This window comes from Cupressus sempervirens, chromosome 9, assembly GCF_028749045.1.
Source record: "Cupressus sempervirens isolate cs-2001-9-10 chromosome 9, ASM2874904v1, whole genome shotgun sequence".
Classification (NCBI taxonomy): domain Eukaryota; kingdom Viridiplantae; phylum Streptophyta; class Pinopsida; order Cupressales; family Cupressaceae; genus Cupressus; species Cupressus sempervirens.
This window is the reverse complement of record NC_143126.1, coordinates 188862281-188888701: the sequence shown is the minus strand read 5'-3', so window position 1 is coordinate 188888701 and position 26421 is coordinate 188862281. Positions and strand designations below refer to the sequence as shown.

General features: G+C 35.9%; 1 protein-coding gene across 5 annotated transcripts in view; it reads right to left on the bottom strand.

Annotated features, from left to right (window-relative positions):
• Positions 1 to 8645: 8645 nt before the first annotated feature.
• Positions 8646 to 26421, bottom strand: part of RGTA1 (RAB geranylgeranyl transferase alpha subunit 1) — a 72751-nt gene continuing 54975 nt past the window's right edge. For all 5 annotated transcript variants that reach the window (XM_089799478.1, XM_089799479.1, XM_089799481.1 and 2 more), the window contains 2 exons: positions 17252 to 17441; positions 8646 to 9338 (listed from right to left, as the gene is read on the bottom strand). In XM_089799478.1, coding sequence (XP_089655604.1) covers positions 8953 to 9338; positions 17252 to 17441 — 576 coding nt within the window. In that variant the 3' untranslated portion in view covers positions 8646 to 8952. The remainder of the gene's footprint in view (positions 9339 to 17251; positions 17442 to 26421) is intronic.

Below are 26421 nucleotides of genomic sequence, written 5' to 3'. Positions count from 1 at the left end.
ATATCATAAAATAATTTATTGTACCAAAGAGCACACAAGACACAAAGATTTAACGTGGTTCACACAATCCCTGGGCTACGTACACCAACAACAAGTCCAATATTTTTATTATCTAGTGATTACAATCCACAATCCCTTTCAACTCAATACAGTCACAAGAAGCTACAATATCATCATTCATTGCTAAATCCCTAACCTTAAGCCATTTTATACAAGTTTTAGCCGCTTACAAAATTAGGGTTAGAAAAAGTCATCCAATAGAAAAATAACAGCCAACGCCTTTTACAATAGTGAGTCATTTTTGGTTTCAAGGGCATAGCCCCCGAAAACCCCCGCGAGGGCATTGCCCCTTGACCCCACCTTGCATTGCAACAAGGGGCGTACTTGGGGCACTGCCCTAGGACCTCACAAAGGGTGTTGTCTCTTGACCCCATCTTGGGGGCGTTGCCCCCAAACCCCCGTAGAAATAATCTGGAGAGAAACTACGTCGAATAAACCTCTGAGTCTGATTAGGCTCCACGTCAGAACAATCTCCCACTTGTAGACTAATCAAACTCCACAACAATGACCTCCCACTTGGAGACTGATCATAACATCAGTAAACTTATAGGTCCCACTGGAATATCAAACCACCCTAGATTGTCTTTCTTTTATTACGTTCAATCTAGAAGACCAACCAAAGCTGGAGAGGAGTTCAGCTTCTCCCTTGTCACTACCTTTGTAAACATATCTGTAAGATTGTCATCTGTATGCATCTTGTCCAGCTTTAACTTTTCATCATCCAAAACTGACCTAATGAGATGGTACCGCAATTGTATGTGTTTTTTCTTTGAATGCAGAGCAGAATTCTTTGCAAGATGAATGACATTCTAGCTATCTGTGAACAAATAATTATCCCTCTATGGATGTCTCAATTCTTCCATGAAGAACTAAAGCCATATCTTCGCCTTGGTTGCCTCTGTAGTAACACAATACTCTGCCTTTGTTGTAAATAAAGCATTAATCTTCTATAATCAAGAAATCCAACTTGTTATCCCACCAACAGTAAATACATAACATATAGTACTCCACTCGATATCAATATCCCCTACCAAATCTAAGTCAACATATCCATGTAAGTCAATAGTAGAGCCCCCAAAATGTAAACACTTATTGGATGTTCCTCTTAAATATTTGAGAATTCATTTAAGTACATTCCAATGCTCAAGCCCTGGATGGCTCATATACCTGCTAACAACTCTCACTACATATGCAATATTTGGCCTAGTACATAACATAAGCATACATCAAGCTTCCTACAGCTGAAGCATAAGGTACCTTGAACATCTTATCCTCCTCTTTTTTTGTCTTTGGACACATCTCCTTAGTCAATTTCAACTAACAAGGTAAAGGTGTGTTGACAGTTTTAGCATTCTCCATATAGAAACATTGCAACACCTTCCTAATATAATTAGTCTGAGATAAAATCAATTTTATGTTCTTCCTATCTCTACAAATTTTCATACCAAGGATTTGTTTTGTTGCCCCCAAATCGTTCATAGCAAATGAATGTGTTAACTATTTTTTTAACCCCTTACTATGATCCATGTTAGACCCAACTACAAGCATATCATCAACATATAAACATAAAATAACGTAGATGTCATCATCTAACCTCTTAGAATAAACACAATGCTCTGAATGACACCTACTATATTCAAGTTCATGTATAAAATTGTCAAATTTCAGATAACATTGTCGAGGTGCTTTCTTTAAGCCATATAAACTTTTCTACAATCTGTACACTAAGTTATCCTTACCTTTGACCTCAAATCCCTGCAATTGTGTCATATATATCTCTTCATCCAAATCACCATGAAGAAATGTTGTTTTAACATCAAACAACTCCAAATACAAATCTTCAGTAGTCACAATACTTAACACAGTGCGAATAGAAGCCATTTTAACAACTAGAGAAAATATCTCATCAAAATCAATGTCATTTTTCTCCACTAACCTAGCTTTAAATCTTTTCTTATCTTCATCCTCTTCTTTTAACCTGTAAACTCGTTTATTTTGTAAAACTCGTTTACCTGCAGGCAACTTGCATAAGTCTTATGTCTAATTTTTCACCAAGGTGTCCATTTCTTCTTTCATTGCAGACTCTCATTAAATCTTTGTACCCACTTGCATAGCTTCATTATAACATTTAAGTTCACCAGCATTAGTTAGTAAAATAGAGTACAAAGGGGGAGAAAATCTTTCTAGAGATCTACTTAGCCTTGTTGACAGTCTACCATTCACTAGAGTATGTGGTAGTTGTTGTGGTTATTGCAGAGCATGAGAGACTATTGGAACGTCTTCCTTTTGAGTACCATTCAACACTATATAATCATTTTCTTTCTTCTCATGTTGTTGTAACAAATCTTTGTACCACACTTTCTCATTGAATATGACATTCATGCTTCTTACATTCATGCTTCTTACAATCTTACGATTTTCAAAATCTCAAAGCCTATACCCAAATTCATCAATGGCATATCCAACAAATACACATTTCTTTGACTTAGCTTCTACCTTAGTTCTATTTTCAAAATCTATATGTGCAAATGTTTCACAACCAAAGATTCTGAGAAAAGAATAACTCACCATCTTACCACTCCATGCTTCCTCTGGAATACCATAACCCAAAGGAGTAGAGGGACCTCTATTAATCAAATATACAACAATATTGGCAATGTCTGCTCAAATTTTTAAGGGCAACATAGCATGCAACCTCATGCTCCTTGCACGCTCCATTATTGTCATATTCTTGCGTTCAGCTACTCCATTTTCCTGTGGACTCCTTAGAATAGTTTTATGTCTATGAATACCATTAGTGGAGTTATAATCTTCAAACTATTTACTACAATACTCACCACCATTATCAGATCTGAGACATTTTAGTTTTTTACCAATCTTATTCTCAACCAAGCATTTTCATTTCTTAAAAGTTACAAATAAATCAAACTTCTGTCTAAGAAAATAAACTCATACTTTTCTAGTTACATCATTAATGAATGTAACGTAATAATGAGAGCACTAAGGGAAGATGTCTGAACTAGTCCCCATACATCTATTCGCACAAACTCTAATTTCTCATTTTTATTTGCCTTCCCACTCTTCACAAAACTCTCTCTCTTTTGTTTTCCATACACATAACTTCCAAAAAAATCCATATTGACACATTTTAGACCTGGTAAAACTTTATTTGAATGAAGTAATTCAATACATTTCTCACTCATGCGCCCAAGTCTGTTGTTTCATAGTGTTGTATCAAAATCTACACCAATTGTTTATTTTTTATCCCCACTCAACTGCAACAATTATTTCTAAACGTCCATTTTTCTCTGAAACAATTAAAGTAGAAGGAACAGTATGGCATGCACAAAGATATAAGGTGTATGCTTTCACACCTTTGCTACTACAAGGGAACCTTTTGAAACCTTCCAATTTTTATCATTAAAAATACCTACACAACCCTCATCACTGAGTTGCCCTGCTGAAATTAAATTCCTACTCAGCCTTGGAACATGTCTTACCTCATGTAATAGTCAATGATTCTCATTTTGCAACTTAATCTTAACTTTTCTCTTTCAAACAAGCTAACAGGTTTCATTATCCCCCAAATAAACAAGCTCAAAATCCCTTTAGACATAATCAATAAAATAAACTCTATGGGGTGTAGCATGAAATAAAGCTTCAAAATCTAAAACCCAAGAATCATTCTAAAGAAAGATGCAAAGCAACCTTTATGGAAAAAATATAATAATTTTTACATAACCCATAATAGATCTAAAATAAATATGTAATTGAAATCCACATACAAGACAATAGACAACATACCTACAAAATGTGATACAAAATATACCCTAGGAAACACTAATCGAAGAAAAACCAAGCCTCCAAAAGCATCCATCACCATATATTGTTCAGTAAAAAAAACATCATTGCAATACAATCATGAAAGCCTTCAAAGTCATAGCCACAACCAAACAATTTATGTGAGCAAACATGAATCTACACATCCCATGTCATGCTTTCAACCTTCACAAATGCTCCCTTGATTAACCTAGCAAACCTTGTCTTTATCAACTTTCCTTTTTATCTTTTTACCTTTTGTCTTGTCTCTACAACTACCCTTGTGGCTACTTATATAATACTAAGTCCCACAAAACCACCAAGTGGTATTACATAAACCATGTGCTACCTAACCCATTGATCCAATATTTAATATTGAAAATTTAATCCATTTTTCCCAATATTAAATAATTGCATCAAATATTATCACAATGTTACAATACAACTCATCAAGTATATCCCATGGAAATCTTTCCATGTTGCACATACATCTAGGTGCAACATTGCATAGTAAAATAATATAATATAATATAACAATAATATGCTATGTGTGCAACACCCATTATCTCAACATTTTACCCATGTAAACCCTATCAATTATATTTTCTTGATATGTATCTTATTGTAGATTCTACAATCACATTATATTATAAGATGGCAATTGTTAGTGCAATTTCATAATGTTTTAGTGTAGTAGTTTCACCTTGTAGATAGACATCTAACTGGGTCTCAATAATATCAGTATATCATCCTTTAAGATGTTTCATTGTCAAGTTAGTTAATTAACTCTTGCTGATTTTTATTTTGTACCACCATGAACTGATTGACTGATTATATATGGTTGGGTCCCCAACCTGGCAATATGTAGACTATTGGCACAAGGGAAACTCAATTTACTCAAGTGTTGTTTGCACTACTATTTGTAATAGCTAAGTTGTGGCCCATATTATCCACCAAACAAATCATGGTTGGACAAAATTTACATAAACAAGAGCCAATTAACTAATTTCCCAATAATGTAAAAACTTGATGGACCACTACCAATAATATGAAGACCCAACTAGATGGTGATTTACAATGTCAAACTACTACAATAAAATCTATATATGAGAGTTACAAAACACATCTATCTCAAGGATATATTCTATCAATTCTAGATCTTTGCTTCATTAGCTTCACATTTAGGGGATCTCCTACTCTTCCATCTCATGTGGGGGTGATGATGATATCCTAATTACCCCCATCTATATGTGGCAAATCACATGTTGCTAATTCAATCAATTCAACTATAATTGAGGAGTTGCTAACTCATAGAGGTGTGGTAGATCCTATATTGGGTGTTATAGCTAACTCGAAGAGGAGGGAGGGGGGAATCACTTGAGTTGGGGACTACAATCAAGGTTGGTTAGAACAAGTGAAGCACTTGCTTTTATGATTGGTGAGGCTAACTTGCATGAAAATAAAATTGGTGAAAGTATTATATTGTAGGTCATAACCCAAACCAATGAAAAGGTATAGCATCTTATGATCAAATGATGAATCTTATCTCATGTGGTGTGATCTCTTTGAAATCTGATCCATTAAACCATGAACTTATACAAGTGATTCCCCACTGCAAATGCTAGTTATGTTTCCTACCAAGTCCAACATACTTTGCCAATGATTTCATTTGTGTCCCTAAGTTGCATTGGATGATTGGACTGAATGACTAGGAAAAATATAATAATATAGGTCATGAACATGCAATTTCATATTCAATTTTTCTTCCACTTAATCTTGTGAACATTTCCTCAAAGTTTTATTGGATCGAGGTACATGTGCAATGTTTGTAGCTGCTAATTATTTTATTCGGCTTTTCTATAGGTCAACTACTCATGTCTCAATATGGGTGTAACCATAGATTAAAATCTCTCTGAGAAGTGGCAGAGATCTCTTCTTCTTGTGAGAACTTTTGCAAAATGAGAAAACTTAAGTTTTTTCTGGCGATAAATTTAAGTCAAGAAGACCTTAAACTCTGACCGATAAGTTCGCCACTTCTCTGCGATAAATTGTGAACTTCTCGTGGTAACTTAACTACTCTTAGGAAGCACAAGTAAAACTAGGACACCCAACGACTTACCAATTCATTGTTTATTTTGCAATTTTGAGTGTTTGGAGAAGAAAAGAGTTTTGGTGGAGAGAAATAGTCTTTGGTAACCTTTTAAAATGATAACAAGTGGATCTGAAGTGTGTTTGAAGGAGATTCAAAGAGATTTTTCAAGCAAATCCAAATTAACAAGTTTTCTAAATTCTTTTTCATTTTAGTGGGAAAGGGAAGAGGAAGATGTAAATTAGTTTCATATTGTACTTGACATTTGTATTTTCTTATCTTTTTACAAAGAGATTTCATTGTTTCTAGTTTTTTTAGAGTTCAGCGTGTTTGAATATGAATGTCAGCCATCGAGATTCCATATGAGGATGCAATTTTGTTACACACACACACACACATCATCATCATCATCATCTTGTGTGGTTTCTTTACTCATTTACTAACTAATTAGATGTATATCCTTATTGAACTTTGCAAAAAAAATGCATTTCTAATTAAATTCAAGTCATTTTACAAATTCCAGATTTTTTTTCAAGAAGTTACCGATTTATGTCGAATATTTGCCAAGAACTTTATTTTTTGCATCATCAATAAGTGGCAAACAACGAGATTTTGAACTATGGGTGTAACAGTGTTTAGACAATTCTAGGCTTCTATTATTCTAGTTGGGTCATTAAAGGAAGTGTACAAGGAAAATATGGACTGCATATCATCCATAAACATAAGACTGCACATTAAATTTCCTAGTTATTTGGCATGCATCTAGATCTACTTGAAAGAGGCCATTGCATTTCACTCTGCTCATAGAATGTGCAATAGCTTTGCAATACCTGTAAGTTATTTGAATCTACCCAAACGTATTTCAAAACAACATGGTAAACTAGTCATGCACTTATTAGTACCATCAATGTACCCAACTATTGAAGTAGCCAACCTCTTGTGTCTACAATGTCATAGACACATAAGTAAACTTATTATCAAGGTTGAATTTCCTCTAAAAAGCAATTATATCTTTTTAGCATTTTCTCAAACTCTCCTCTAGGGAAGTTGGGTGTACCAATCTATTGCTTATGTTTAGATAAAAGAAAATGACACAAGCAATCAGATCCCACCTTTTTTTTGTAATTGGTTGTATCCATCGCTAAGTCCCTGGCATTCTTTAAATCTTAGAATTTTTAATCTCTTATCCCATTATGCCCTTTGTTTTGCTCTTTCTGCCATGGCAAATGGCAAATGGCAATGTCCCTAGTTGATCTTGTAAGATATTTCCATCAGGAGTGTTGTTGACATATAAATCAACTCGCTTCTGCCTAACTCATGGAAAAATTACTCCAAACCAACTTAGAATAGAACTACTATCAAGCAAAGTGCATGTTCCCGCATATCACTATTATTCATCACAATTCATAAGAGTACAGAGTTGCTTTATTTGTATACAAATGATTTAAGCTTGTCATTTATTGAATTCAAGATCGTCTAGTGAAATTAAAATGTTTCTCATGCTAAGAAAATGCAAAATCTTTATTTGAATATGAAGCTACTTGGAAAAAACAAAAGCAACATTTATTTTAATGCTTTTGGATTTCAAATGTGTCAAGTTTTTGAATCACCCAGAAGCAATAAAATAAATCAAAATGGATTGTGGAAAACTGATATTCTTAAAAACACCATTGACAACCTTGTTGTGCTGCTTAATTTTCTTTTTTAATATAAATATTGACAAATAACCTTTTCTAAAATAATACCAACAACACCTCAAGCCTTCTTATTTTCAATGAAAATAAAATTCAAGGGCAAATTACAAATTACACATGTCAAGACAAACCATGTTTCCAAATTTTTGTTGATTAGTATTTTCCATGTTGTATGATTATGTATGACTAATAAAATTTAGAATGCAAACAATAAGGTAAAAATAGTTTAGGAGTAGATTACCTCCGATATAGCTGACATTTAGAGTACAAGTTAAAAGAGTCAAAAATAAAAATAAAAGCTCGTACTTGTCTATGAGCTTGCATTAGATGTCATAAAATAAGTATCGTTAGGCCCACATAAAATGATTATCATATTCATATAGAAATACACTGCAAGTTCAACACCATTCACCACCATTAAAATTATGTGGTTGCCCATCATTAATAAAATCCCATAGCTACCATTTAGGGTGTTTTTTAGTGGTGAATATTCATAATCTTGTGAATTTTACAATTTTTTTGGTAGTAGTTTGGCTAATAATTTAAGATTTAATGCAACCTAAATCGCCACATTTTTATTAAATTTAGTTCTAAAATATTTAAAATTGCTCAATAATTTATTTTATTAAAAAATTAAACTCAAAGATTTGCCACAATATTCAATATATGATTAGATTTGATTCACCTAAATATTATATATTATCAAAAAAATTAAAATTAATTCACCAATAATTATCATAATTATTAGTTACTTTAGGGATATATTACAAATATTTAATTTTCACTATTGATTTAAAATATAATGCAATTATCTTCATAATTTCCATGAGATAAAACATGTTCAATTTTGATATATAATATTCCATGACGATTAGCGAACTTCCTATTATTATTGAGATTCACCAATAATTTCTACTAAAAAATTATGATTCCACAATAATCGCCAACATAAATAATATCTAAAATTAAAAAAATTAAAAAAATTGGCTAATAAAGATTATTTGGTTTTTCAAAATAATGAAAGATTCACCAATAATTTATATCTTTTTTTGGAGGGGGGTTTTTTAAAGTTTACCCTGCTACCATTTCTAACTAGCATTAGCATGTATCGAACAATTTCTGTGCGTGTCCACTGCACAAAGAATTCATGTTGTGCAAGTATGATGTTTCTTCAGAACCAGAATGTGAATTTTTAGGAAAGTTGGTGAGCTACAATAGAGACTAAGAGCACCATCATGTGACCTAGCTTTATCCAAAAGCTAAAAAACATGCCACACTCATAGATAACACTTAACTCACACATGCCCCATCCAGCCATTTCAGCATTGTAAGAATTCTTTTCAACATGATTTTACAGTTTTCATCAATAGCAGGATTTCCTGCAGTATCGAGTTGTTGAAGATGCAAGCCCTTGAACATTAATGTGATTTCCAAAGAGCATTCAGGATTGTCTTGCTCCATGTCTTCACTAAACTCTTTGGTGATTGAAGATGAATTATTTAGAACAGAAGGAAAGGAATACCTCATGGTGTCAACAGAATGTGATCCAATTTCGTTGTATGCAATATTCAGTGCCGTTAATGTCCTTATTAGTCTCAAAGGAGCAAGTGCAGTAAAATTGGGCAGGAGATTGTAACTAAGATTCAAGCAAGATAGCAGCTGCAGAGCTTCCAGTCCTGTTCAATAGAATCAACTTTAATTTGGAACTGGAACATGTTGAATATCATCAAAATATTACTCAAGACAGTACATCAAATTCATCCATCACTTTGCCCATTTTGTGCATGTGGCAACTACAGTAGTAAGACTGGTAGCTTCAGCAAAATATAAGAGAATTTGTCATTTTAATTAATAAAAGGCATAAGATTTCCATAGTTTTTTATGGTTATTGAGAATGCTTCTAGATGCAACTGCATAATGTTTTTTAGTATCAAAATGTTTGAATCGCACAACAGGATGATGAAAATTTCAAGTACACGGTTTGTTGGAGATTCATGCTTTTATATATGTTGTAATCTTTGTCAAGCTCAATTAAGTGTTCATTAAATTTCAAAGATTGGTCAAGTATTCTATACAGTGGGCCAAAGTTTGAATAACTGATTTTTCGGTATCGACAATAAATAAATATGCAAAATTTGGGTCACAGTTACACATCACAAGCAATTTGAAGACTACTTATCCAGCATAGCATGTTACGATTTTAATTTTTAGATCAGTATCTCTTACTAGGTACTACACACTAAATTCCTTCAGAATAAGAAGGCAGCGGTCTTTAATAAACATGAGTAGTCAATTAATGGATTAAAAAGAATCTTAAATATCAAGATGACGAGAATGCTTAACTAGCTTGTCTAGATTTTTGACTAAAATCAATGATGCATGATACATCAAAAATGTCAAGATATCAGACAAGACCCGTTTGATCATTCTTCTATATTTTTCTTAAGATTTTTGTTGAGAGAAACAACATTGACAGAGCATACAAATACAACAATATGGGACTGAAATTGCTTGAGAAGGAAGGAAGGCAATGAAATTGCTTTAACCAAAGGTAAAAAATAGGTTGATGTGGACTTCAGGGCTGACGAATTGATCTTAGGTTTTAAGCCCTGCACTTCCTCAACACCATTTTAAGGGACAATACACATTTTGTAAATTCTAGCAGAAATTGCTAATGTTTTATTTGGTAAAAGAACTGTTTTCCACCTCATTACGAGCATCTGATCAAATCAAATATGGAAGTTAATAATTAGATGTGAAAATATTTGCTACTTAGGTATTCGTCCCACATTCCATTGTTGATGAGTGGAAAGAGGTAATAGATAAATTTGAATGGAAAAAACCAAAATCTAGAGTACTAAATATCATTTTTTGTTTCTCTTCTCATGAAAATTCTAACATTTAAAAAGGTACTTGGACATTTTGATTGGTGTTTTATAAATTGCTGGATTTCTCTAAATATTTTTACCAATATCTTCTGACTTCAACACTGTTCAAAGGGATTGAGGACTAAGAATGCCAATCATTAGACAAATGGCACATCTTAAATTGAAATTTTCTCCAGAATTTGTGCTTATTAGATTGGATCCTCGAATGAGAATAACGTCCTAAAAATTGGAGAATATTTTTCTTATCCCCAAAAACACATGCCAACATCCCTGTTTGAGAAAGACATAACACTCTTTGACATACATTTGGACATCCGAGTCTCCTTCAAATACAAAGTGCTCCCACGGCTGGTGCTTCAACAACAATTGGTGTGTGAAAATCTTGTTGAATTTTATATGGGAAAGAAGACCCTATTCATCACATTTTTTTGAAATGTACTGAAGGGTGGAATTGTTTATGTTGTCTCGGTCCAAGTTCAACAATTTAAAGTTGTCCAAGGGGACACATCCATAAGGATCTTGACATTTCAGGGACAATATCTCCCTGACATTTCAGGGACAATATCTCCCCCTACCATCCCCAACCCCTTTCTCCCTTTTTCTTTTAAACTAGGGACATGCAATTTTATTCTTGTATTTTGGGAACAGCCTATATTACCTATATTACACAAACCCAGGAATCTACATTTTGTTTTGAGGACTAGTCAATCTCGTACAAACCAATGTTTTCAGCATTTAGCACAGAACCCAACATTTTTCTGATATATACTTCAAATAAATTTACGTATGACATGATTTAACTCTTATTAATTTTATTCAGTTATAAGTTATTTATATTTTGAAATTTAAATATATCTTTAATATTATTTCAACAGCCACACTTACAATCCAGGAATGATTTCATTATCCCTGAAACTCAAAAACACTCTCACTAATTTTTATATATTTACCCTTTATTCAATGCCATATTTTAGGGCAAGATGTGTATGTTTCAGGATAGCTGCAAAACTCTATAATACATGATATGAATATCTGCAATTATCTTCCTGTAAAACATTCTTTCACAAAGACAATTCCCCATTCAGCTTGGTACAACACTTCAATTGGTGTAGATTTCTTCCCTTAATGCAATTCAAGTTGCATTTCTTCATAACAACACATCATTTGACAACGTTAATTTGAACTTCCTTTTGAGTCAGGGTATGGAGAGAAGTTTAAATGATTTAATATAATACTTTGAGCCTACTCTCATTTGAGGTTGAAAAAAAAGTGTAGAAAAGAGATGTCTGAGGCCTGGTGGGAAGGTGAAGATGAATTTCGATGGGACATCCAAAAGAAACCCAAGTAAAGAAGGGGTTGGATATGTGTTATGTGATTGTTATAGAGGTTCTATGTTGGGTGGTTCTATTGCCTGAACCAGAAGCATTATGCAACATTAGAGGAAGTCAAAAGGTGGAGATTGAAATTTATCTCTTTCAAGATCTATCCTGCTATAGAGTCCAAAATAGTCTTATATATCATATAGCTAAACAATGGACTTTGCTTCAAAACTTCACTTTGGTAGAAATTAAGGATATAATTTATTAGATTAAAGTTTTAAACTTGCCACCTTGAATGAGAAGGATTGACCACCTTAAATACTAAATGTGGTCAACAGTGGTTATGATAAGTTTATGTAAGAAAGTGAGGTGGTTAAAGTGCTTGGAGGCTTACAGTATGCTACAGCTCATGGGAGCAGTAGGGAAGACTGTTAATAATGTCAGATGGTGCCATTCCAGAATTTGTTGTCTCAAGTGGCATATTTCTAGGATGCATAGCTGGCTCTAAGAGCCTGGTTTGGGAGTTAGTTGCAAGTTTCTTGTTGAGAGGTAGTTCTCGCATTTTCTTTAGAATGGTGCACGGGAAACATCCAAGAACCAAGTCAAGGACTCGTCTGGACCAGCATGTAAAGAAGACATTCACTTGTGATGACATGGTTCATTTGAATCTGGTAAAAATAATTTAGGGATCTTGGTCTTGGCCGATACTTGTTAGTTAGATCACATGCAATGATTTTTGTTAAGGAGGCTTTCTAAGGCAATAGTGAATGAAGAAAGTAGGGTTTGTATGATGGAGCTCTTTTCAGATTAAAGATGAGTAAGATGCACAAAAAGGAGATCTTGCCTCTGGTAAGCAGCAGGTAGAAGATAGCATCAACCTTCAATCAAATATTCAGCTTAAGTGTCTATAATGCAGCTGCAGACAGACATGCATGAGTTGAGGGTAGATAATATAACTCTGGAGGAGTTATGACATAAAAATAGTTACCTGTCATATAGTTCTAATATTACATAATGATACTCTGGAATTCTGTAGTAGCTTTGCGATGCCCCAAACCAAGATAATAGTTGAATGTTTTTAAGATCTTGGTCTTTTTTGTTTGTTCTTTTTCTGTTACAGCTGGTTCTGGAAAGTCTGCTTCATTTGAAGGATAGTTTTTGTATCTTGTACTTCGGGTTTTTCTAAAAATAGTGATTGGATCAAGTTTGTATTGCCATGCATAGTATAATGGAGTTTCCTGACAAGGGGACGCTAGGACATTGGGATGGGTTTTAGGGACAGGGGAACCATGGGGCTAAATTTGGGAGCAGCAGAGGAATGGTGGAAGAGTGATGGCAGGGAGGCAGAGCTGATATATAAACTGAGGTGAATTAAAATCTTCAAGGCAAAGTATGCAATACAACATCTCTATGAGTGCCCTATGAAAGAAAAACCAGTTTTCACAAAATTAAAAGTTGCAATCAGTATGTAATGGCATGTACCACAGCAAGCAATCCAATAGCATCCCAACCAGAGGTCGTGGTCATATTGGGGAACATTTCCCCCAAGTCCCCAAGTCTGGGAAATGTCCCTCTGCAGGGGACCCAAGGCATTTTTTTGAGAGTGAGGTGGGGGAGGGTAGGGGAAGGAGGGGGGGTAAGGTGGGGATGTTAGGGGTGGCAATGCATACCCTTGGAGCATTGGACTACTGAGTTAGTTTCCTCATAAGATTAATGGTGTCTATACCTTAATGAAGTTTGTATGGATAGCTGGGCTACGGCCCCATTTGTAGATCCCTAATATGATATTTGTAAAATAAAGCATTATTGCCATACTGTATCTCACTTAACAAAATACTGCACACATTGATTAATGTTCCATACTGTTAAAGATTGTAGCTGTGATAGAGATCTCTATCTCTCGAAATCTAGAAGTTAATGTCATTTATTGTAGGCATGGATATTTGAAGAATTGTAATTAATTATAAGAGTTCTGGGAAACTGAAGAGACTTTCGATTGTTATGGGTCTCTTTATTGGTTATATATTTCGCTTCAAGCAAAAGGATTGTACACTTGAATATTTTTATCAATAAAATGATCTTTTAGTTGTGTGGCTGGGTTTTTCCCTTCATTCTAGAAGGGTTTTCCTAGGGCATTTCTGGCGTTTATAGTTTCAGTTTTGGCTCTTTCTTATTGCTGTTTATCATCATTGATTTCTGGGCTTAAAACTTAACATGGTATCAGAGCTTGGTGGATAACAACAATAAAAGTCATTTTATGTGCATATATTGCTCAGAACATTTGCTGACATCATGATTTATCTGTCGTGATCATTATCTTGGCCTTGGACCGTTTTATGGTTATTGTATCGTGGGTTGTTCTTTCAGTTTCAGTCATATTTGATATGGCTCGTTTTTTTGTGTTAGATCCATTTAAAATTCTCTGTTCAGGAGATGATTTTTTTTGGGTATCAAGAGGGTTATTTTGCAATGTGTTGCGGTGGAATTAAATTCTCATATTACTTGTCTATGTCAAGGTTGTTTTCTTTCTTCTATGAGGACTTCTCAGCTTTATTATATTGTGGGTTAGATCAGTTGAGGAAGGGTGTGATAAAATTGTCAAGGAGCGCCTTTCAACCATTGTTAACAGTTGTACCCTTCAACATGTTTTTGTTGCTGGATATTTCCAGGAAATACGAGGTGAGTCCAATTTGTGAAGGACATGTTTACAGCACTGTGGAGCATCTTCGCCACAAGACATCCCTGCTTTAAATTCAGAGGAATGCCTTTCTTGTCACTGTTTCGCTGCTTTTATACTAGCTCATCTTCCATGTTACCCATTTGCTGGTTAGTCTTGAACAGATGAATGGGTAAATCAATAAGCTTAAGGACTTGGATTGAGGCAATAAAAGGGATTGAGCATCATTCTTGGTTGATATACTAGAGTGTGTGTCATCGCTGTAAGATTTATATCATGTGGAGGAATGAGCACTGCTAATACTTCTTGCACCAGATACATCAGCGATCAGCCACCCAGTATTTGCAGAGATCAGTACTGATTGTATACATATTTGAACATCAAGCTCTGCAAGTAATTCAGTCAACAGTTACTCCTCTTCATGGTGGTCTATGCAGGGTCAACTCTGTGGCAGTCACTACTGGAAAGACTCATCACCTGTCTTATGTGTTGCAGTGAAGTAATAAATTTCCATGCATGCATTTTTCTTCTGTCATCATTTTTTTTTACTCTCTCATGCCGTGAGCACATGTTCTTCATTGTTAATAATGTGGCATCGATATCTGAGTCATGGCTCTGAGTATGTTGAGGTGGCTCAATTTTAATATTTGACATGGTAACAGTTGGACGTCATCAGTTCATTCTACTTATTGAATTGATATTATCAGTTACTTTGATTAACTTTGTCTCCACATGTGCTCAGGTAAAACTCTTCGGATTCTTGGTGAATTTATTCAAGATGAATGGTAGAAGAGTTTAGTCTTATTGATTTCATATCTGTGAGATGCAAATACTTTGGAGAGTTATGTGCCTTCTTCATTTATGATTGTGCGAATCATATCATGGCATCTATGTCGACTGCCGGGGTTGATCGGTTCCTTGACTTCACAAAGATTATACTTCAACAGACAAATGAAGATATTTTTTATTCTTGTTTACATATGAAAAATGGCGTAATTTGCAGGAGTACAGTCAAGTAACCTGAAAGGGCTTGTGCAGCCAATGCCCTTACAAGTTCTGAGTTTGCCAGTCATAATTTCTGACAGCGATATGATTGGAGTTGCTTTTATCGGGTCGGTGAAAACCTTTGTTTTTTGTTGCCCTTGATTACGATGTCTCTACAAGAAGAACTTGTTAGGCAGACGGTTGAGGGTGTGGAGGAGCTTTGAGAGAGAAAGGGTATCCAGAACTGTGGTCCTTACTCTGCATTGGAGGAACTGATATGAGATCTCAGAAGAGAGTTCATATTGTTAGAGCTATACTTAGCTGATTAAAGGATATGCTGGGAAAGAAGAAAATGCAAGAATTCAGGAATAATGTTTGCTTTGAGCATTAATCTCTATATTTCCCTTCATGATATGTTGATTCTTTGAGAAGTCAATCAGAGATAAGTTTTATATATATATATTCTGAAATGTTGATCATGAATGTCATGTATAAATATAACTATAAATAACATGCATTTAGCATTGATTTTTTTTTTGGCTGATCTCTCTTCATTGCAGGATGTATGAACATGAGGATGTTGTTTAAAATCATGGGGAGATGTTGAGTTTAAGAGGGAAATGTTGAGTTTTAGAGGGAGATTTTAGCTTCAGAGGGAGGATTCTTAATTTGGTAGGCTCCATAATTAAGAAGGAGTACTTATAGAATCCCCTTTATTCTCATATATGCTTGTGATGCTTGTGGTATTTGTAAAATTTGAGACTTAAATGGAACTAAGTCTTATTTTGTTATGCCTATTTCTATTCTTGTGTGAATAAATGAGATTGTAAAATCAGCTATGATACATCATGTTGAGAGAGTCCATGATATCATGTTGAGAGATTCCGCAATGGGAGTTGGATGTCACGTTGAGAGATTCCATGATAGTTCACGCTGAGAGAGTCTGTGATTAAAGGCTTAGCTGTGAGTCTTACAAATCTATCATGTTGAGTGATTTCATGATTATTAACAATGAGTAAATTGCTCTCTTAGTGTCATGTTGAGACATTTCATGACAACATCATGAAAATTGTTTCCTACAGGGTTTTCATGTTGAGTGATTCCATGAATTATGTTTTGAATCAGTATGATCAGAATTTATCATTGACATTTTTGGTTGAAGCCTTGTGACTATTCAGCTAAAGATCTCTCTCTTGCTATGAGGGAGTGTTAAAGACTGTAGCTGAGATTTTTATCTCTTGAAATCTAGACATTATTACCGTTATGGTCACCTTCAGCTGAAAATGTCATTTATTGTAATTTTAACTGTAAATTACATGTATCATTCACATGCGTTGAGACATGAATATTCGAAGAGTAGTAATTAATTATAGGAGTTATGGGAAACCGAAGAGACTTCCGATTGTTATGGGTCTCTTTATTGGTTATATATTTCGCTTCAAGCAAAAGGATTGTACACTTAAATATTTATATCAATAAAATGATATTTTAGTAGTGTGACTTAAGTATTTCCCTTCATTCTAGAAGGGTTTTCCCAAGGTATTTCTAGTGTTTATTGTTTCGATTTTGGCTGTTTCTTATTGCTCTTTATCATCATTGATTTCTAGGCTCAAAACTTAACACATACTATCTATGACACCATAGTGAATCACATCCAAAAATATATAAGCAAGCTCCCGTAAGCAAGAAAAAGCTTAAGCAAAATTAAAGTGAAGACTGACCATCTATTGATCGAAGCCGGTTATGACTGATATCCAGATTCTGCACCCATAGTAACTGATCCATGCAGCCAATTCTGGACAATGATAATCCATTTAATCTTAACCATATGTTTTTTTTTCTCTGTGAAATGAAGTCTGTGCCAACTGACTCCCAGATGTAATCCTGTAGCTTTTCTTTGCTGCCAGTTACCTGCCAACCATAAAAGATAAAGTAATGGTGTTTTATCACTACATTGAAGTTTACGAATTAGAGTACAGAAAAAAACATTATATTGTCCCCACAAATAAAGTAGATGCTAAGATCCCTATTAAAACAATACTGGACAGGAACATTTATAATGTTTCCACAAATAATGTAGCTGCTAAGGTCCTTATTAAAATAATTTTCTTAACAGAGACATGTTGCTAAGTACTTCAGATGCTTAACAGACAATACAAGGGTGGATGGAGCTTGATCCTGATAAGCACAAAATCACAAAAATGCATATACATAAAATCTCATTATTTAACCACGATTGGAATTGGGCTTGATTACTAACATCAAGATTTAACAGAAGCCCTATAGTAGAGATAAACAGAGGGAGGAGACGCAAGTTTGTAAACCAACATTTCAATACTCATGAGTGATTCCAAGTGCTGAGCAACTCATGCGAAGACTTGCTTGCAACTCACAGATGAGCCCATGCCAAATACTCACTAAGCTTTCCAGCAGCAAGAATTGACAGGGGCTTGCCCCTGCTTAGCAAGCATATTTGGATGTGTCATAAACCCTCCTAAGACATCTTAAACTCTGAAAATTTCTGCATTTATCTATGTCTTCTTCTTTGTCATTAACAATTGCATTGGAATCGACTGAAAAAGAGAAATTTTAATTTATTTTTCTATTTCAATTTCATATACATTCTGATCTTATTAATTTATCAGATAAAAGATTTAATTTCAATATCTATTTCAATTTCATATACATTCCTTTCAAATTGGAGTGTATTTACTTCGGCTCGCACAAAAATGCACAAGAAAATGAGTACCTCAATGACCCTATTGTTGTGTAATACAGCCTTCACCTTCTCATGAAAGGGCTGAATTGATTATGAGGCAATTGACTCGAACAATATTGACTAATATAACAATTAGAGTACCATATATGATAAACCCAGTGTTTATAGAAGATTAGATTATTAGATTTAAGATAAGCAGAGGAGGGTGCAGCAAAAATGATAGGAGGCACTGAATTGGAGGAAAATATTGTTGAAAATGAGGTTGGTCCTGAGTCCTAACCTCATAGTTCAAGGGCATAATTGAGATCACAACAAACACAAAGAAGTATGACACCAACTATAACTAGCATGTATACAAGGAAGAGAAAACAGACATTGTTTTTCATAAGGGTAAAACAAGTTTTGAAGGGACCACCTAAAACCACACAAAATGCTGTTTAACAGATAAACACAGACAAAAAAACTGACAGTCAACAGAAGAAAATAAAAGACCAGGGAAGTCTATTATGTCTTCTTAAGTGTTTCAATAGCCTCTAGATTCTGTTGATAGAAGCTTGTGGAGATCAACCAAACCCAGCAAATATTTATTTTCCTCCTCAACGGACTTCTTCAAGCTGCCATACGTGTGCGAATAAGGTCCCTTCTCAGTCAAGGGACTAGCCTGTTTACCCTTACTCTTCTTCACACCAATGTTTTTATCACCAGAAATAGAAGCTCCCATAGTGCTCCTATCTTTGAGGTCTTTCAGCTTCTCAGAAAGAATTTAATACCTTCAACACTACTATAGATAGTGTTGTGACAGATGCTGACCACTTCTTCCAAGTTTACATGCCCTTTATATATCCTGTCTTCTACCCCTTTGATATGCTTTTCATAGTCATTCTTCGTTAACATCTTTTTCCACATCCTCTAAAATACCATGCATCTTTTTATCCTCTTCTCATTTCCCAAAAGTCACTTCATTCTCACATTTAGAATCAAATTTATTTTACAAAGAGCGCAATCTAACACTGATTTTGTTGATATTCATTAAAAAACACTTGCAAAGCCTAAAGTGGCCAAAAGCCTCACCCCTAGCTAACCTAAGGTTATCATACAAATCCTTTCTATTGATATTGAAGCGAGGACAATAACCTGGGAGGTCATTGGGAAAGGGGTCCATCTCCTCTCTACCATTATCTGGCTTAGGGGAAGGGCCTTTCCTCAGGTTTCCCATGATTTCCTTCTCTTATCTCTAATTTTCTCAACAATTTCCTTTGTTTTGATACTTTTCCCTTTCTCAGTAGTGGACTTCACCTTCTCAATAGTTTTCATAACAGATAAGTCGTCTATTATTAGTTAATGGTTATCTTGTAAATATCTTAAGCTTTAGTTTGCTTTCGTTTTTTGCTTTTCTCTAGAATAGAATGTTTCTATTCTTTTCAATCATTCTTTTGTATAAATTGACCTCTCGGTCTTTGTTAATAACAAGCAAGTATTTACCAATTACCTCGTAATATGGTATCAAAGCGAATACTTAAATTTTTTTGGAAGAATTTATAATTTCTTCTAGAAATTATTTGTTCTAATTTTTTTCAAAAAAAATTTAGTCGAATTTCTCAAAAACCCGCCTAGGGTTTTCTACCTGGAGAAATTTGAATCAGACTAAGCCCGGAGAAATTCGAGCTAGGGTTTGAACCCTCTGTGCTAATTGCGTCTTCTGCATTCTGTGCGGGTTGTCTTCTCTTCAGCAAACTGCAAAATGCAAGTTGCAAACCGCATCTGAACCCGCAATTTGTTGTTGGATAAACTCGCGATTTGAGGAAGAAATCATTGCGGTTTTTCCATGCTTCTCAGCTCGTGATCAGAGGTCGTGTCTTTTCTGACATTTTTTAAAAATGGCTCTGTGATTTCCTCAATCACACCTCTACGCTTTCCTAAATCCGCCAATGTTTTTGGAAGGTCAAATCTATCTTTTTGGTGTCGTCTCAACCTATAGTCATGCTCTAGGCAGCAGAAACAACCATTTTTTTCAAGAAATCCACCATTTTTCTACAAATTTGACCTTCAATCCGACAGCTAGGGTTTTTCTCGAAACCCTAATTTTTGGGGTCAAAAAAATTCTGATTGTAGATTCTTGGTGGGTTTTTCGAGAGCTCAATTGGGTTGTCCATTTTTTTGGGTGCCTCGTTTTTTCATGCCTCAATTTTCGAGCCAACGGATCCAAAAAATGACAACAAATTCCTTTTGGGTTTTCCGAGCTCTCTTCTAGGTCACTCTAATTCTTCTAGGTCTTTCATATTTTTGCCTCGAAGAACGTGCCTTGATAGATTTTCACAATTTTTCATTGAAAAACGTGCCATGGCATCTCTAACGAATATTCACAGTGCATCATCGCAATCTTTGAATATCGGAACACCAATCAACTTGTTCTAGGTGTTATGCAACGTTCGACTTCTTCGGGTCCTAATCAAGATACATGGGATTCGAATAATGGAGAGGCAGCGATGCTTCTCAAATTATCTGTAGCTGATGATCAGCTTTCTCAGATTCCATCCAGCAAGATAGCTGCCGAAGTTTGGACACATCTGAAAGGTCTTCATGAGACTTCTGACAAGAGCAAAGCCTTGTTTCTGAAAAACACTCTGTTTTCTATTGTCATGGATGAGCGCACCACGCTCCAGGCACACCTAAATCGGATTCAGGAAATCCATGATCAGCTACTTGCCATCAATCGCAAGATGGAGGAAGAGGATATTGTGGTAATCACTCTTCAGAGTTAACCAAAATACTATGAGCATTTTATTGACTCTCAACATCACATCTACTAGTGTTTATCTGAAGTTCACTGATCTCTACACCCTACTGCTTCAGCAAGATCGGTGGAAACAACAAATTGGTAGTAGCTCCAGTTCCACCTCCACAGAACAAGCCTTTGCTGTGAAATCCTTTTAGAAGGATAAGGGCAAGTTTCAGCAACCATCTCAATAGAAGTCTTCTGCTCCAACATCCAATGGTACCAAAAAGAACATTCAATGCAACTACTACCACAAGTATGGTCACATGAAGGTTGAATGTCGGAAGCGCTTAGCTGCCCAGTCTAAGCAATCAGGTTCGCAACCCAAAGCAAACAGTGTAGAGTACACTGCGCAAGCGGAATCTACCTTTTACGCCTTTATGGCTAAAAGACCTGCAAATTATGTGAAGTCGTGTACCTGGTACATTGATTTAGGTGCCTCTCGACATTTCACTCATCGCAGAGACTGGTTTACTAACTACCAGCCTTATTCAAATTCTGCTATTTTTGGTGGCGGAGAAGAGTACACAGTTGTCGGTAAAGGAAACATTTCAGTCTATGGGGAGGAATTTCATATTCCTTGATGTGTACTACGTTCCAGGGATGGAACTCAATCTACTCTCAGTCAGTTAGTTGCTACAACATTCTCCACACTTGGTAGTCACCTTCAGTTCACATCAGTGCACCATTACTGATCGGGTGACTAAGTCTACTGTTGCAGTAGGTCTTGAGGATCATGGTCTTTTCAAACTTACTGATTCTGGTGATTCTCAGGACTTAGCTATGGTTGCTTGGCGATCTTCTGTTAGCACACTTTGGCATCAGCGATATGGGCACTTAAATGTGCATTATCTCTCACAGCTTGCTCGAGGTGAGCTCGTTCTTGGTTTGCCAGAGATTCAAACTCAACACCTTGGAGTTTGTGATGCATGTCAGGTTGGGAAGCAACATCGCACACCTTTCACCAATGGCGATTCTTAGCGAGCTTCTCAGGTACTTCAACTTGTTCATGCCGATATCTGCGGCCCTATGGCCACTCCTTTTGTTCTTGGGTCCAAGTATTTTCTGTTGTTTGTAGATGATTTCAGTAGAAAAATGTGGGTGTATTTCCTTAAAAAAAAATCAGATACATTTCTTGTATTTTAGAAGTTTAAACCCTTAGTTGAAAAAGAGTCTAGGAAATCTATTATTACTCTTAGATCAGACAATGGGGGGGAATTTTGTTCTAATGCTTTCTCCAGCTTCTTGGATACACATGGCATCAAATGCCAATTAACCACAACCCCACATGCCACAACAGAACAGTGTAGTTGAACGTCGAAACAGGTCAATCACCGAGATGGCTCATTCCATGCTCAAACATAGACATGTTTCGAAGCAGTTTTGGGCAGAAGCAGTTAACACTGCAGTTTATCTGTTGAACCAGTCACCCATAGTGGCGGTCAAAGGTAAAGCTCCGGAAGAGGCCTGGTTAGGTCGCAAGCCCAAAATCAGTCACCTGAAGGTTTTTGGCTCTCTTGCTTTTGTTTGGATCCCCGATGCTTCACGCACCAACTTGGATGCCAAGAGTCAGAAACTGATGCTTGCTGGATATAGCAGTCTTCACAAAGCCTACCACCTAATTGATGTTGAGACATCTCGTCTCATATACAGCCATGATGTAGTCTTTGATGAGCAACGAGGACCATTCATGCTTGTTTCTCTTGTTCCTGATCCAGCAGACCAACCTATGCAAGCTCATGATTTGGGAGTTCGGCTTCCATTAGGTCCACCTGATGGGAGGGCTCCAGTAGCTCCTGCAGCTCCAGTTATTCTAGTGATACCTGTACAAACACCTTCGGCTTCTCCTACAAGATCACCTCGCTTTGTAGATGCTTCACCTAAGTTTGATCCAACTTCTTCTGATGAGGATCTTGCTGATCAAGCATCTCCTAGTACTACTGTTGATCATTCTCCTGTCCGGCCTAAGTGGTGGGCTAAGACACTTGCTGATCTTCGTGATGATGAGCTCATTGATAGGAGAACTGCTCGAAAAAAGAGCAAAACTAAAGATTCTGTTAACTTTTCTCTTATGGCCAACATTCATAATGTGTTTGAACCTCAAACATATTCCGAGGCTAAATGAATTCCAGAGTGGGAACAGGCCATGACATCTAAAAGAGCCTATTGAAGAACAACACCTCACTCCTTTCTAATCTTCCACCAAGGAAGAAACCCATTAGCTGCAAATGGGTATACAAAATCAAATACAAATCAGATGGTAATTTGGATAAGTACAAAGCTCATTTAGTGGCAAAGGGTTTTTCTCAGCGTCAAGGCATTGATTATGAGGAGACTTTTGCTCCTACTACAAAGATGAGCACCATCAGATTAATCCTAGCCATGCCAGCACAGTTTGGCTAGAAGGTTCATCAAATGGACGCAAAGAGTGCTTTCTTGAATGGTGATCTTCATGAAGAGGTCTACATGACGCAACCTCCTAGTTTCAAGATTGTTGGTCAAGACCATCAGGTTCTTAGATTGGTAAAAGCTCTCTATGGCTTGAAGCAGGGCCCTCGGGCATGCTACATCAAGATTGATAAGTACCTCAGTAATCAAGGCTTCAAGAGCAATTCTTCAGACTCAAATCTGTACATCAAGACTACTGACAGTGACATCCTTTTTCTGGTTATCTATGTGGATGATTTGATCATCACTGGCAATTCGGCATCTTTGATTCAGGGAATCAAACATAACTTATGCCAATCTTTTGATATGACTGACTTTGGACTCATGCATTATTGCTTGGGTGTTGAAGTTTGGCAATAGTCTTCTCGTATATTCACTCTTAGTCCAAATATGCCAGGGCCCTGTTAGACAAATTCCAAATGCAGGATTGCAAACCTACATCTACACCTATGGAGAAAGCTCTCAAGTTATCAGCAAAGTCTGATTCTCCTTCCGTTGATGATACTACATACAGGCAACTAGTAGGCAACCTCATCTACCTCTCTGCTACTAGGCCTGATATCAGCTTCACAGTCAGCTATATTTCACGCTTTATGACAGCTCCTAAGGCTGATCATTGGATGGCAGCAAAGTGTCTGCTTCATTATGTGAAGGGCACTTCAGATTATGGACTTCTGTCCTCTTGGAGTTCTAATCCTAAACTCAGTGGGTTCACAGATTCAGATTGGGCAGGCTTTGTTGATGATAAAAAGTCAACATCTAGATACGTGTTCAGTCTGGGATCTGGTGCAGTCACATGGACCAGCAAGAAGCAGCAAGCAGTTTCTCTCTCTTCTATAGAGGCTGAATACAGAGGGACTGTTAAGGCAGGATTTGAAGCTGTTTGGCTTCATCGGATGCTTAGGGATATGCAGATGTCACCAGCAGGACCAACTACTCTGTTTGTTGATAACGAAGCATTATCAAGTTAGCAAGGAATCTAGTCTTCCATGAACAAACCAAGCATGTGGATGTTCATTGTCATTACATATGACAGTTGGTTGAAGATGGGACTATAGATCTGCAGTATGTTCTTACCATAGATCAGACTGCAGACATTCTCACCAAGCCTCTTGGTCCTAATAAGTTTGTCAAATTCAGAGGACAGCTTGGTTTGTTCGATAGATTAACCATTAAGGGAGGGTATTACAATAATAGATAAGTCGTCTATTATTAGCTAATGGTTATCTTGTAAATATCTTAAGCTTTAGTTTGCTTTCGTTTTTTGCTTTCTCTAGAATAGAATGTTTCTATTCTTTTCGATCATTCTTTTGTATAAATTGACCTCTCGGTCTTTGTTAATAACAAACAAGTATTTACCAATTACCTCGTAATAGTTTTCAATTCACCGGTAAGTGGTTCCATCCTTCCACAAAACTTGAACCCTCTCCCTCTTTCTCTTTCTATCGGAAGGGGTGCTGAAAATAGATTTCCATGGGAGCCATATTATCTTCCTTTGATGCCCAATCTTATCCCCTTACTCTGAGTTCTTTTCTTCATGGTCTGCACTCATATCTGAGCAATGTCTAACAACAGGGTAATACTTATAGATTCTAGGAGTCTTAGAAGTAGCTAGAGAGGGAAGGGATTTCATATATTCCATGATTAAAAGGATAAGAGAAAATGTAAAATGTCATAACTTGAGTGAAATAGTATTTTTCCAATAATCATGTGATTCACATCATATATTGGCTGTTGTATATACATAACATTGTATTCCATTTTTACTCAGATGTAAAATAAATCACTTACGCAAAATTATACAAACTTATTCTATATATTTTAAAATATATTTTGAATGATACATATGCTTTTAAATTAAAAGTATTTTTCCAATTGGCCAAGTTTTTTCCAGTTGCCAAGATAGAGCCAAAATCAGAAATGCCAACTCTGGCAAAGTCACAAGTTTTCAAACACTGGCTGCAACGATTGACTGAAGAATCCCCAACCAAATCTGATCTGATTTTTCTGATTTGTTTGGTTGTAGTCAGTCTAGCGCTCAGTCCAAGAATGGGGTTTTTATTTATGAAACATAATAAGATTGGCTTCCAGCTAACTAGATTGTGCCAATAAGTTTTATCTGCAATGCTGATAATTACTAGAAACAATATGAAACATTTGCTCTCCTACACCTGGCATAGAGGCGAAATCACCCTACCATCTTACAAACCCTCAATGTCCATCTATCTAATCCATCATAAATCCTTAATGTTTGAATGTATCTCACAACTGATCTACTGATAGTTCTGATCTGGAGAATGTTGCGCAGATCCCAATGCCCAATCCAAGGGTACGGATAGTGGAGGACAAAAATGGCCCTAGGAATGGCACTGGTGTAGAGGTTTGTACGGCTGGTAGATATGATCCCAACCTTCACAAATCTGCAAAAAAACCTCCAACTGCTGTAAATATACACAACGATGAATTTACAATTGAAGGAAAGTTGGGCTTTTGTCCAACCTTTTGATCTTCATTCCCAGAAGCTTCAATTTTCTGCTTTAACTCTTTCTCAAAGCTCAAACTCAAATCTCAAACATAAAAATGAATATTTGGATGCTCAAATGAAACCCCTCAATGTATTTTTATAGGCTCCAAACTCTAGCCATTCACTTCCCTCTTATTCTCATTAAGTTTATTTAAAATTAATCCTCTTCTAGAAAGTCCAAACCAATTTAGGGTCTTAAATCATTCATAAAGTGTTGGGGGGGCGGGGGCGGGGGCGGGTGCCACTCTGTAAAAAATTATTATAACATTGAGTGTGATGTAAATAAATCACTTTGTTTTTATTTAACATAAAACATTAGGTAATAACTCAATTATTCCAAATTTATTCATTAATCCGTCACCTAGAGCCCAAATTGAAAACTGTTCATGTCCATGCCATCCTAGTGATGTCTAAATATAGCAGG